The 13614-nt window shown below is 36.0% G+C and overlaps 1 protein-coding gene across 1 annotated transcript in view; it reads right to left on the reverse strand.

Annotated features, from left to right (window-relative positions):
* PCCA (propionyl-CoA carboxylase subunit alpha) overlaps positions 1 to 13614 on the reverse strand; it is a 167036-nt gene that overhangs the window by 5069 nt on the left and 148353 nt on the right. Inside the window, exon 22 of the mRNA XM_053455323.1 lies at positions 7171 to 7311. Coding sequence (XP_053311298.1) covers positions 7171 to 7311 — 141 coding nt within the window. The remainder of the gene's footprint in view (positions 1 to 7170; positions 7312 to 13614) is intronic.

Raw genomic sequence — 13614 nt, forward strand, 5'->3', positions numbered from 1 at the left:
TTTACGGTATAGCGTACTTTGATTTAGTCAACCTTTGAGGAGACGCTGTTTAACACTATATAAAAATTTATACACGCGGACATATGGCAGGTATATGATGTAAGGGAGGATTACTGAAAACAATATTTTACGTCTGCTAACGAGACTTGTTTTTGTTTATCTTGCTATGACTACTGAGATGATGAAAATACATTTTTTATCTCACTAAAACTTTTTATAGTAACGCATTGAGCCCATGAAAGGTTATGCTTACATTAAATATATTAAGTCTGAAAAGGTGAGGAAAGCATACAACATATACTGCTGAGCTAGTTAGAATATCAGGTAGAATACCAATGATCATTATCCCGAAGCAAAAACGTGTCCTATAGATCACGACAGATACAGTATGTGCGCGTATACATACATCCATACACATACACACACACACACACACACACACACACACACACACATAAATGTAATAGGATCTTTGTTGATCCATTCTAGAATGTACCCCTATATATGGTATACATCATCATATAGGGGATTTTTTTTCCCTTTAACGCTCTTATGTTTTAGACAGTTGTATAAGTCCTTAACTGATTCACTAACCAATTTTTCCCCCCCAGAGGGCGTCTGTGGCTTGACCTCAACTGCCGGCCCGGATCAAGGGATTAAAAATGAACCGCTGTATATAATTGGTCTGTTCTGTACGGGGTTAGAGACAAACATCATTAGGGCACGATTCACTCCCACCTCGATGCCTTACCCAGACTTCATTCACTTGCATAAAGCCTTATTTTACTGCACAGTAAAAGCGGCTGCATTCTGTTTAACACGGGCATACTAATTCTAGTAGATATGGGGGCATATTTGTCTAATCGCATTATCTGAAAGCGATAAGGAGATGCAGCCAGTGCATTTGTACCTGCTATTTTGCTACATGCCCCTTTTCTTCCTTGTATCTGGCTCCCCTCCAGATCGCTCTGGTGCAATTGCTTTATTCTTCCAAGCTATCACCATGCCAGGCAGATCTTTCTCTTTCCCAGCCAGTTGTCGGCTTCAGGAGGTACATCCAGTAAGGACTCCTATCTGCATCCACCTGCACACGCTTTTATGAATTTTAGACTGTTGCCTGGCAACAAGCAGCCACAACTGACCAGCGATAATTCCGCTATGTCTTTATTTTGGAACCGAAACAACTTCGCTACAAATGCAGGGTACATTTCAATGACTTACACATTAGGACTGCATCTATAAATAAATCATCAAAGGGGTAGTTTTTCCATCCAGAAATTTTAATTGAAACCCCACTACTGGGACAGCCTGTTATTTAGCAAAGCGCACAAATCCCTAAATAATTGGATGTCAATGTCCTCCGAATGCACGTCGCTTGTATCCTATCTAAACATGTTACCGTGCACAATTCCCCCGCTCAAACAGAGTAGGTGGGAGGACAAGATTTGTTATGACATTCGATTGAGAGGGGCTGCTAACAGGATTAGATGGCAGCTGTCACGTTGTGTTACTTGGTTCTTAGACCAAAACACAGATCTTAATGTTGGAAATTTGGAGGGGCACATGTACTTTGACATGGAGGGCAGACACGTAGCACTCTTTGATGCAGTTCTCACTACATTATTATTATTTGTATGTAACATATAACCATTTGACTTACAGGACAACAGGTATCCCCGTGGGCTCGTTAGTAGCGGTAAAATTTATACCGAAGTTATCTTCATACGTACATACCGTACAAACATTTTATAATCTGCAGTGCGGTGTATGAGGTAAAGTAAGGTAAGATTTTAGGGGGTTTGAAGTCCAACACTACCCCTTGACAAGGGGCTTCTTTTCCCAACATGGTTTGTAAAATAAAGGTTTTATTAACTCGGACTACAAGACATGAGTTTCAAAATTACACAGAATCTAAAATAGTCACATTTTAATTTTTTTAAGCATAACACAGACTCACAACAATGCGAGTCACATAATATAATCATTACAGTAGAAGTGCTGCTCAGGAGTAACGCTAGCAAAGAGCCTATGATTTGCTAGCGTCTTGGGCTCAATGGAAAACAGGGGATTCTAGGAAGCGTTAGCCGCTGTCAGAAAAGCAAAATTAAGGTTAGTCTTATAAAAAAATAATAATTACTACCTTTTCTGTACACTAGAATTTTATGAGCAATAAAATTGGAATAAACACACTGTCATATATTACATCTACTATATATGGATTTTTCTTCTAATGGAATTTAAAATGGCGGGAGTATAGTACATAAATTAAAGGTATGTATTTATTGTTCTATAATTGGCAATAAAGTGCCTTATCTATCATAACATATACTGCTCACAAATGGTGTCAGAATAGAACTGCCTACAGCTACAATTAGGAAATGACATCATGGATTTTGGAAGTTCAGAATTTCAAATGATATATATTTCAATGGCATTCCAGTAAATATTTCACGAGATGTCACCGTCCATAATCTTAGAAACATGCATCCATCAAAACAACTGTAGAAGCATTAAATGCAGAAAGGGATCTTCTTTGTTTTGTGGAAAATGTGTATAATGAATGAGCATATAGCTATGAGAATGTGATACAAAATATTTGCCAAAAAAAAAGAAATCACTTAAAAAAAGTTTTTAAAAGGCTGTTTCCGTATGCTTGGTGGTGTCACCCTAAACCTATCTGACACTGCTGTTTTCTTCTTCATCAAGAGTATCCTTACACCTCTTGTTATCTTTATCATTCAATTTGCTCACTTTTTCTACATTTGTAAATCTAAGCTGTTGCTGTACCCATTCATTTAAATGGGAGCACACTGAGCATGTACAGGAGGTATATGCTTTATTAACTTGGAAAACAGGGTAGTGAGCAAGGAATTGAGCAGCACTTGGGTTAGGTGGACTTGCTAAAAGTTTTTTCTTATAGCTAAATCATACAAGGTAAAAAATTATTTTATGGAAGGGTGCATGTCCTTAACAGAATTAAAACTGCATGTTGTGATTTATAATCTCATTCGTGTTGTAAAAGTCAGTCAAGTTGCAACCTGCATTCTTGTTCAGCAAAACAACTACGAGGCCCAAGGGACATGGGAACAGCAGAAACGATATTTTGGAAGTAGAGAACTAAGTACTGAAGAAGTGAGAATGCATCATATATATATACTACTCAGATTCAATATGTTACTCCCAAACCAATAATAATCTGTAGTGGTTTATGAGATGAGAGTCAGCATTTACATAGAAGATCCAAATCAGACCCATGCTGGAGCCCCCCCCCCCTAAAAATAGTTCATCATAAATAAATGAACTTCAAAATATGTATTTAAATGAAGGCAGACTAGTGAAAAACAATGCGCATTGACTGTACAATAAATACAGCCAAGATGTTAAACATTCCTAAACAAAAGAGAACATGGAAATTTGTAAGAATGTTTTAAAGAAACAGAATGATCAAATCTACTACTAGTTAAGACATGTCCTGCACCAAATATTGAATTTATGTTTCTGTAAGTCAAATTGTTATGATATACTACTTTATATGTCCTGTTTAGCCATTGTACAGTGCTGCAGAATCTGATGGCACTATATAAAATAATACATAATAATGTGGTATAGCCACAACACCAATATAAACATGACATTGTGGTCAACATGAGAGGAAGTTTTGTAGAAAAGTTATCCCGTTAGTGTCCATCTTGGATGGAGAAGTTGAGGAGACCAGCATGTGCAAAAACCCATAGGATGAGGTAGGGTCACACGGGGCAGACTACATACTCAGATCATGAAACAAATTTATCTAATGGTGAACAAGAAAAGCTTGTCGATGTGGGATGCAGTTGTTGGTTGACTGCATGTAGAATAAAATACTTTATTATATACTACACGTTAGCGTCGCAAAAAGCCATTGCTGGGTTGTGTAGTTAGAGGTATTAGTAGCAAGAATAGCAAGGTGGTTTTGCTACTTTACAGATCTCTGGTCAGAACTCACCTTGAGTACAGTACTGTACAGTTCTAGAGACCCCATATCCAGAGGAGACAGTTTAGAGGAGGGCTATAAAAGTGAATGGCTTCCAGGATAAAAATGATGAGGAAAGACTAAAGGAATTCAGCTTTTGTAGCCTGGCGGAAGGAGGGGATGTGATAGAAACATTTAAAAACTTAAAGTGATGGGTGGTAGATAGGCGGTAGAAGGTGGAAGATAAGTAGAACAGCATACCATTAGAAGTAGTAGAAATTAAAACAGTAAGGGAAATCAGCATGCATGGGATAGACATAAAACTATACTTAATCTACTTTTAATGTAAAAATATATTAATAATTGGCCATAATATCGACTAAAATGACAGAAGAAGCAACTGAACTGTAACAAAAGCATTGTTTGAATGATGCACAGTCAGACTTTTCTATAAACCAAACCAAGGATTGATCTGAGCTTCAGCCATACATGCTAGATACAGCTCATGTCATGATTATTATTTTTTTGTAACTAAAAATGATAACATTTGAGTTCAAAGGGGTTAAAAAAACATAAAGGTGCATATAGCCTGTTTTACATAAAACAGAGTTGTTACTACATATAACAGACAGGATGGTGGACATTCTACTATCTTTCTTTTCCTAGTGGGGGGAAAGCCACACACACACACACACACACATTATATATACTATGGATCTGAATAACTTGTGAGTCTGGACAACTTGGTAAATTTAAAGAGATGCAAATGTGTCTTTTGTGGTACAGTCATCATATCAAAATGTTTCATAGCTTCCGATCAACTGATTTGATGCACTGTGCTCTCTCGTTAAATCGATATTGAAGACCATGAACAAACTGGAGTTCACTGCCTTGAATATAATAACAATTCAAAAGTGTTCTGTTCTTCTGCACTCAGGCATGCTGACTGTTTGAGTCTCCCACTGTCTGTATGCACAAGGAATTGGTATCGCACAATGCGTTATAAGGTTAATCAATTTTTACAGTCTTCTTTGTAGCCCATTCTCAAGACTGTTGCCAACATTTTACCCATTTATATTTTGCTAACATTCTTCCCGGCGCTGGCGTATATTTTGTTCACAATTTTCAAAATCTATTGTTGCATTTTTAATTTTATTTACAATGACATTATACCATTTCTATAAAGCTTTACAAAAGGCAGTGTATAGTTTAAAATATAAATAGGCTATGCTTGATGACTGCCAAAGAATGTTCCAGGCATACTTTATAAAAGAAAATCATTATAAGGCGAATACTTTAAAAAAATCCCCATTTATGTTCCCTATCATATTAGTATATAGTATACATTAGTAAATGAATTAAATTTTTTGTCATTAAAAACCGTAACCTAAATATAAGTTGGCAAGAAGCAGTTTTCTTTCTAAAACCTAAAATACAACAATAGTATATAGTTTGCCAGTCCAGTAGAAGAAATAATGAAGTGGGCATTCTGTCTGAAAAATCAAGTAGAATGCTATTTAATTTGCTCTTCAATCATAAAATGTGATAAAATGCTTTGCAGAAGCAAGTAAACATCTAATAAAAAAATAGTTTATTAATGATATGTTATAATCTTTGTTATAGTTTGCAGTAATCGTATACAGAAACATGGGGGATTACTATATTCTAAAAAGAAATCATGCCCGAAAAGAATCAATTACTGGATCTCCTTGACCACCTTTCAGAAATTATGAGAAAGTTAATTTAGTGGTTAGTGGCCTTTCCTATATTTATTATATGTTAAATGATCAGAGTAATAGTAAATTAGTTTGATTTGTATAGTTGACATATATATTCTTTTTTTGGTCTACATACCAAGCTTGGGTTGTTATAGGACATTACATTTATAGAGGGCCAGCAGATTTTCTAGCATCGTTACAAAAAGGGAAGTAACACATTGGTACAGATGGATAAAAGATGGCCCTGCCCTTGCAAGCTTACAATCTATTATTCTGTATAATCGCTATTGCTGTTTTGCAATAAAATACTACTAATAAATTGGTGCCAATGGGAAAATATATCATCAGCTACAAAGCACTAAAGACAATCCCTACAAAAACCCACTGATGTATATCATAAATTACAGTCCAGTATCTAATTGTCAAAGGAATAATAAGGCAAGTTGCCTCTTAAGTGCCACCATACTGTTTTTTCTTCTTCTACCAATATATATTAAAAAATAAATTACAGCACAATAAAATTTTTTGCATTCTGTATTTCTTTTCTGGATTACAAAACCTTGAAACAACACAAAAGCGCAGATGCAGGGGGCCCATCTAATCCACTATAAAGAGCATATTAGATCTTGGGTTTTTTTGCACCTTGAAAAGCTTTGTGTCTGTCCCATGCATTTTTGATAAATAACATGATTTTATCAATCTTTCATTGTAGTACTTTCATATATTTCCTAGCGCTTCCCACCCTCCAGTGTTGAAGCTGACCTCTTGCTTTCCAGCAGTACCTTGTACAAACCTTTGATACACGTATTCTCTTCTCTTAACAAATGGTATTGATTCTATACATTTGATTTACAAAACATTGATTAAATTAGAAAAATACAATACGAAACTTCTTAATAGTATTGGTCATGCTATTTTCAAATTGTAATCTTAACTACTAAAAATGGTTATATGCATCAGGTATTTTTAACGGTTTATAATAACAATCACAAAACTACACTTTTGAATCCATAAACGGACTTTTTTTTGTGTGAAAAATCTTCTATACATTTTTAACCAATTTTTTAGTAACAAAAGAAAGGCATTCAAAGACATTAAAATAAATTGGTATTAAATAGTTCTATATAAAGAAAGCAATTTCAACCCATAATGTTATAATTTAAACAATTCAAGAAGTAGGGTAAAACTATGTATAATCCCTTAAAAATGCTTAAGAAAGTTATAAAATTAATGACTGAATACATTAGTTATGTATTAACAAAAATAGAGTTATGTCTCAGTAAAGGGGAATGTTAAATAGGGACAGGTGCAAGGGCAGAGAAAGTAAAAGAAAGGGAGAAGGTTCAAAGACAATGAGCCATACAATGCTGTCCAGATCCATCAACATCTTTTTTTCTCCTACAAATGTAGAACAATGAACTGCTTTCAGTTTTTTTTCCACATTTTGTTCCATTCCGTGTTTGCTGTCCAGATATATTAATATATCACTCTACAGGCACTTACCATATCTCCAGGCTTAACTGAAACTGCGATCACCGTCCCAGGCATCGGAGATCTTAAAATGCTACTTGTATCCTCTTCCACTTTCTCTGGCATGTACTTGCTCAGCTCCGCAGCATGCTTTGTCAGTACTTGCAGTTTATACTAAATTACGAGAGAGAGATTAACATATCATTAATATTTCCCACGTCCTCTCAATGTGCATATTATGTCACTAACAAGACGACTGTGGCGACTATATAGTGCAGTTCTAGAACCACAGTTTACTATTAAAAGACTCATTTATGGGGAAAAGAAAACATAAGCGGACATTAAAGAAGGCTCCGTTTAATCACGTTATACATGTACGCTAAATCTATTTCGTTACATGGTAAATACCCCCCTCCTTTTAGAATACTTATATACCCAACTGGAGACAAACAAACAGTATATCTGCCATGTTCCTCTGTTAAGGATAAACCCAGAAAATGTTTATAGAGACATCTGAGTGACAAGTGATAATCTTATTTATGTGAATTAAGGTAATAAAAAGTCAGAAGAAATAGTATTTAGCTTTATTATATATATTTATATATATATATATATATATATATATATTTTTAAAAGAAGCATCATATTTTCATGTAATTTTATGACGACGTTCTAAAAGTACATCTTTTTACCCAATAACATTACTGTCCAATTTAATTTCGCTTTTGTCTCTATAGGAGATCAGCATTAGTGTTGATAAACATGCTGCTCTCCTTCTTTGGGCGATCCTGATATTAAATGCTGTAAAGTTCGCCATTAGGTGCTTGGCAAGACCAGGAACCCAATACTTTTATTCTCTGAATACATCATGCAGAAAAAAGATACTCGTTTCAAACCCCAAAATATAATTGCCACGTTTTCCAGTAGATGGCAGTAGCTCTCTTCCTTTAATACATCGTTTCGGCACATAATTTAGAAAGAACAATTTTTTTTTCCTTCTTCTTACAGGCAAGAGCTATTGGAACCTATAGAAAGTGAACTGCTTTAGTGGTACAAACGAAGCAGATACTCGTGAGAGCAGATTATTTGGTGATTGTATGGGCATCATTAATACCCAAACACAGCACGACTGACAAATTGATATAAAATCAACTATGTAAAAATTTACCAGTAAAACATTTTAGAATTTTACGGCAAATAAAAAAATATATGGCCCATCTAGCCTGTCTATTTTTCTTGATGTAAAACGTTTTTATGGGTACCTGGTCGGATTTAATTCTAAAAGGGTTTATACAATAATAAAAAAAAAAAAAATTGCCCACTTGTGTAATTGACACTACAGTTCAAGATGACACCAATCACCACACAGACACAAGGCATTTTTCATGACAATAAGCATGGTATTAGGTGATACATTTGGTTCTCATTCCTCCAAGAGAATTCCAGAAATGTTTTTCGGAGAACTCTGTAAACGATATTTCATTAATGAGAGACGTTTAATCATGCTAAAAGCTGGAGTGATTTGATAGCGCCTCGCTTCAAGTGACAGTCTGAATAACAACATCTTTTGCATGTTTCTCTATTCCTGAACGTGTGTTTTGCAATCAAGACGTACAAGTGTCTGCCAGCTTCTGGAGGATATGATCCTTAAGTGAAATTACAGTGCAAATAAAAGCTTTTTGCTCCAATTAAAATGTGCCTGAATCATAAGTGGCAAGGAGAAAAAGAAAGCAGAGTGCATTTCCCTGTCAATCTAATAAACATTCTGTTCAGAGGGACTATTTATCAAAGATAAATTGTACTTAAAAGTCCTTCATTAAACGTATAGGGGGGAATATAATTACACAAAATTACACAGTTTCAGGATGTGTGTTGTTCTGTGTTCTGCTCGTAGATTGAAAATAATAAAATATCCAGAAAGAAAGAAACAAGTTGGCTTTGTGGCCTGGGAATGCTATAAAGATTAGTATTTTACATTTTGCTTTTTAATTTGTTGAGTAAATGGAATATTTTTTTTTTTTCGTTGACCATCAGTAGGAGGGATGCCAATGTCTTTACTCAATTCATTTACTTTATTTTATCCATTTATCTATTACCCAAGTAATCATAGGGCTGACTTAGAGAGTTTAAAAATAGCTGTCAAAAATCCAATTATACACACACACACACATTATATATATATTCAAACACACAGTACTGTGCAAAAGAATGCTTTTAAAAATAGACATATAAATAGTTTATCGCTTAACAAAAAGTGAGTGCACATAAAAAATCCAAATCAAATCAACAATTTTTGTGACTACCCTTTGCATTCAAAACAGCTTCAATTCTTCTAGGTACGCTTACATAAAGTCAGGGATTTTTTAGGCATATAGTTAGGTGTGTGATTAAACATACAGAAAAGGGGCTAATGATCCTTAATTTAATATGAAACAGCTGTGTAGGAAGAAGAGCCAAACTCAAACCAAGGCAAGACTAAGCACAGCAACAAGACACAAGGTAGTTAAACTGCATCGGCAAGGTCTCTCCCAGGCAGATATTACAAGGCAGATAGAGGTTTTCACATGTTTTGTCTAAGCTGTTTCGAAGTAGCATAAAGAAACGGGCAACGTTGAGGACCGTAGACACAGTGGCCAGTCAAAAAAAAAACTTAGTGCCATCAGCTCAGCATTGGCAGAAAACAATGGGAACTCTGGTACACCCACCTACCGTTGGAGAGGTTTGGTCAGAAGTGCTCTTCATGGAAGACTTGTGACCAAAATGCCATACCCCCGACATGAAAAACTGGACAAGCAACTCAACTATTCACAAAAACTCAGAACTGGGGCGCAGAATTATTCAATACCATCAGGGAGGCATCTGATTGGCCCCTAATTTATTCTGCAGCATGACAATAACCCCAAACATACAGGCAAAGAACCATATTCAGTGTAAAGAAGAACAAGGAGTCCTGGAAGTGAGGGTATGGCCCCACAGAGCCCTGATCTCAACATCATAAAGTCTGGGATTACATGTAGAAAGAGAAGCAACGGAGGCTGCACAGAAGAGCTGTGGTTAGTTCTCCAAGATGTTTGAAACAATCTACCTGCCGAGTTCCTTAAAACACTGTGTGCAAGTCTACCTAGAAGAATTGATGCACTTTTGAAGACAAAGAGCGATCACACCAAATATTTACTGATTCAGATGTTACTTCTGTTCACTCACTTTGCGTTTTGTTAAATGATAAAAATAAACTATTAACATGTCTATTTTTTAAAGCATCCTTAATTTAAAGCATTTTTTCACACCTGCCTTAAACCGGCGGCACTGCATTTTGTGAGATTACAATCTTTTTTCAAAGGGGATACAATGTCCTTTTTGAAATTTAAGAAATAAAAATCCACAAGAGCAATAGAAATGCACATTCATCATTGTACTATCAAACCTTGTCATTTTGTATTATTATCTTTTCCCTTGTTCAATCACAAGGGAGGTGATTTCTGGACACAGAAGTTTTGCCTCAAAAAGTCTTTAAACTGGGCTCTTCTTATGTAAATTAAACTATGTATCTTTTAAACAGTTGCAATTATTGGAGAAAAATCTTAATATAGGATTAGCCTTAATACTGTATTAGGACTAGACTTAAATGGACCAAAAACTATTCGGACAAAGTTTTGGTTTCGTTTCTGGTCCACTTTCGGACAATGAATTTTGATTCCTGTCCTTTCGTTTCAGAAAAAAACAGGGAACAGCTGTCCAAAATAGTTGTCAGACACCCTTATTCCTTCTAATGCTTTTTCACACTTTCATTCACTCGGCTGATCATTTCCATGTCCCAGTCTACTTGCCACGCAGCTCAGCTTCTTCTCTTGCGTCTTCTTGTACTTCTCTCTGTTTTCTTCACCCGTTGCTCCAAAAAGTCTTCTTTCTTCGTCCATTTTTATGTGGACAACCGAACATGGCTACCCAGTGAAGCTTTTCCAGACATCCACAGAGAGGCCAGAAAAATACAGATATTTTATCTGTAATATATATATATATATATATATTTTTTTTTTTTTTTTTTTTTTTTTTCTAGACTCTGTGGACTTCCGCCCTGTGGAAGTTCATAGGGAGGCCATGTCCAGCTGTCCACAGAGAAGCGGATGAAAGCAGAAGACTTTTTGGAGCAGCGGAGAAAGAAAGAAAGAACAAGAAGATGCAAGAGAAGAAGCTGAGCTGCGTGGCAAGGAGACAGGGACACGGAAGCGGTTGGTGGAGAAGTTAGGGAGACATTTAGAGGGCAAGCGTGAGAGAATGTAAGAGGGTATGAAGGAGAATGTAAGCTTGAATGAGGGAGATTAACCCCCCCCAAGAAAAATCAAACAAAATTCATTGGAGCTCTTTGTTTCTTTCGTTTGTTTCGTTGGGGATCCCTCTTCATTTTCTGAGAAGTAGTACGAATTGATGAAATTGGCAATATTAACAAAATGTTATCTTATTATACACTCAAATAGTATTTGGGTCCTCTTATCTATATGCTTGTATATATGTGTGTGTGTATAGCTTAGCATCCTGTTTTATGGTGCGCAACAATTATCTCCCCATTAATTTAGTCCTCAGTCTTTTGTTGACTCTACTTATCAACCTCTAATCTTGTTCAGCAAAGTGAGGGGAATAGAGGTGAATTCACAATAGGGATGTAATTATTGTGTGCGTATCTTGTCACCATTTGCCTCTAAATGTAGATTGCTGATGTTAAATTGTGCCATATTTAAACCAAATATCTCAAAACATATTTTGAAAAAAAAAATGAAGTCATGTCTGGATTTAATCAATTTACTTATGCTAAACGCTTAAATGTTCCTTTGAACTGAGAGATATGTCCAGATCATTACAGAAAAGTGTTCAATAACAACTCAGACACATAATACCATCATAAAAATGATGAATCCATACCTGGTTCCTTACATGTTACAACCTCAATACATTTCCTCTGTGGCACATGGATCAGTGGCAGTCAGTTCTACAAATACATCGGTGCTCTGTTTAACCAAGTGAAAACCGTACTAAAATCAAAACACTGCTCTGACATGCAGCACACAAGTGAGTTTACATGCAATTAAATGTTTGCAGGGACTAAATTATTTAATATGATTTAACAATATCAAAAACCTAACAAATCTGGCCGTGCCACACATAGTCATGATAAAACCCACGTAAGTACCCAGGGAGCTATTATGGAGAGGACCTTTACCTGTTACCTCAAATCAGCCGGTCACTGCTCAAGTCTGCTCTGTGACACATGAAGGCTAGAATCAAATCACTGATACGCATCAACCAATTCCCTTAACAATTGAGCCTCCTATATTTTATTTCAATTACATTGGACAAAACAATGGCACATAATCCAAAGAAAAGAGCAGTGTAGTGTAGGTCAGGAAGAACATTTCTCACCTATAAGTTGATGGTAGCGTTGAAATACAACAACATCCATTACCTATTGTCCTCATCAACAGCAGCTTGAAAGCTAACACGCAGAGCAAACAGACTTCTACAGGATAGTTTTACAAATTTAGCACCGACAGTATCGCAAAGAAAGAATAATCATTAGATAACCAAGGCTTAGGTTAAAACATGCATGCAGTGTACCCATCTGTCCTAGTAACCAAATGAATAAATTTTAAAAAAAATGTTTATGATGAAAGCTTGTATATGTTATTTTATTGGAATTACAAGTGGGACAAGCAAGGCAAATGAGCAGATAGCTGTTAGGAAGCTGTGCGAGCCACACGGCACTGTGCATCTGTAGTCACTGGAGTAGCCCGTTAGCATAATGCTTTGACAACTCCATCAGCGCAGTCTCAAGGTAGCTGTCAATCAGGACGCATCATTTAATTCAACAGCACTCGGGAGGATTTTCTTCGGCAACCCACATGACAACACATACACAGCTCTATTTATAGCCAACAGCCAGTTGTGTTTGCATTTCCAGGGCTGCCTGCATTTCTAGGAAGAAAATTAAAAAAAAAAAAAAAAAAAAAAACACACGTGCAACAGGCAGCAATTTTATTTGGATTGGGTTTTGCCATGCAATGTGTGATCTCACGTCACAGAGTCATGACAAATGACAAAACTGCTATTTTCTTTAGTCTCTGCTCAGACAGCACTTCATTTGCAGCTATCTATAATTAGATTAATGGTGTAGTGCGGTACAAAGCAGCTCCACTTCACATCAGATAGGGTATGAATAAGGACAAACACTTATTTCAATGCGTGGCAGAGAAAGCAATGACTAGGCTGTTTAGCATACCCTTTATGGTGGAATGAGATGTTAATTGTGAGCCATTACCTCTAAACTGCTTGCTTGTTGTATAAATCACTGTGCTAATTGATGCAGAGATAGAAATGTAGCCACAGGCAAGAAAGCAACGGAATGAGAGCGTTAGGGATGGGGATAAAGGATTATCGAATAAAACCATATGGAGATGAGGCTCTTTTGAAATCTTCTGCATTCTC

Source organism: Spea bombifrons, chromosome 2 (assembly GCF_027358695.1).
Source record: "Spea bombifrons isolate aSpeBom1 chromosome 2, aSpeBom1.2.pri, whole genome shotgun sequence".
In the NCBI taxonomy this organism is placed as follows: domain Eukaryota; kingdom Metazoa; phylum Chordata; class Amphibia; order Anura; family Pelobatidae; genus Spea; species Spea bombifrons.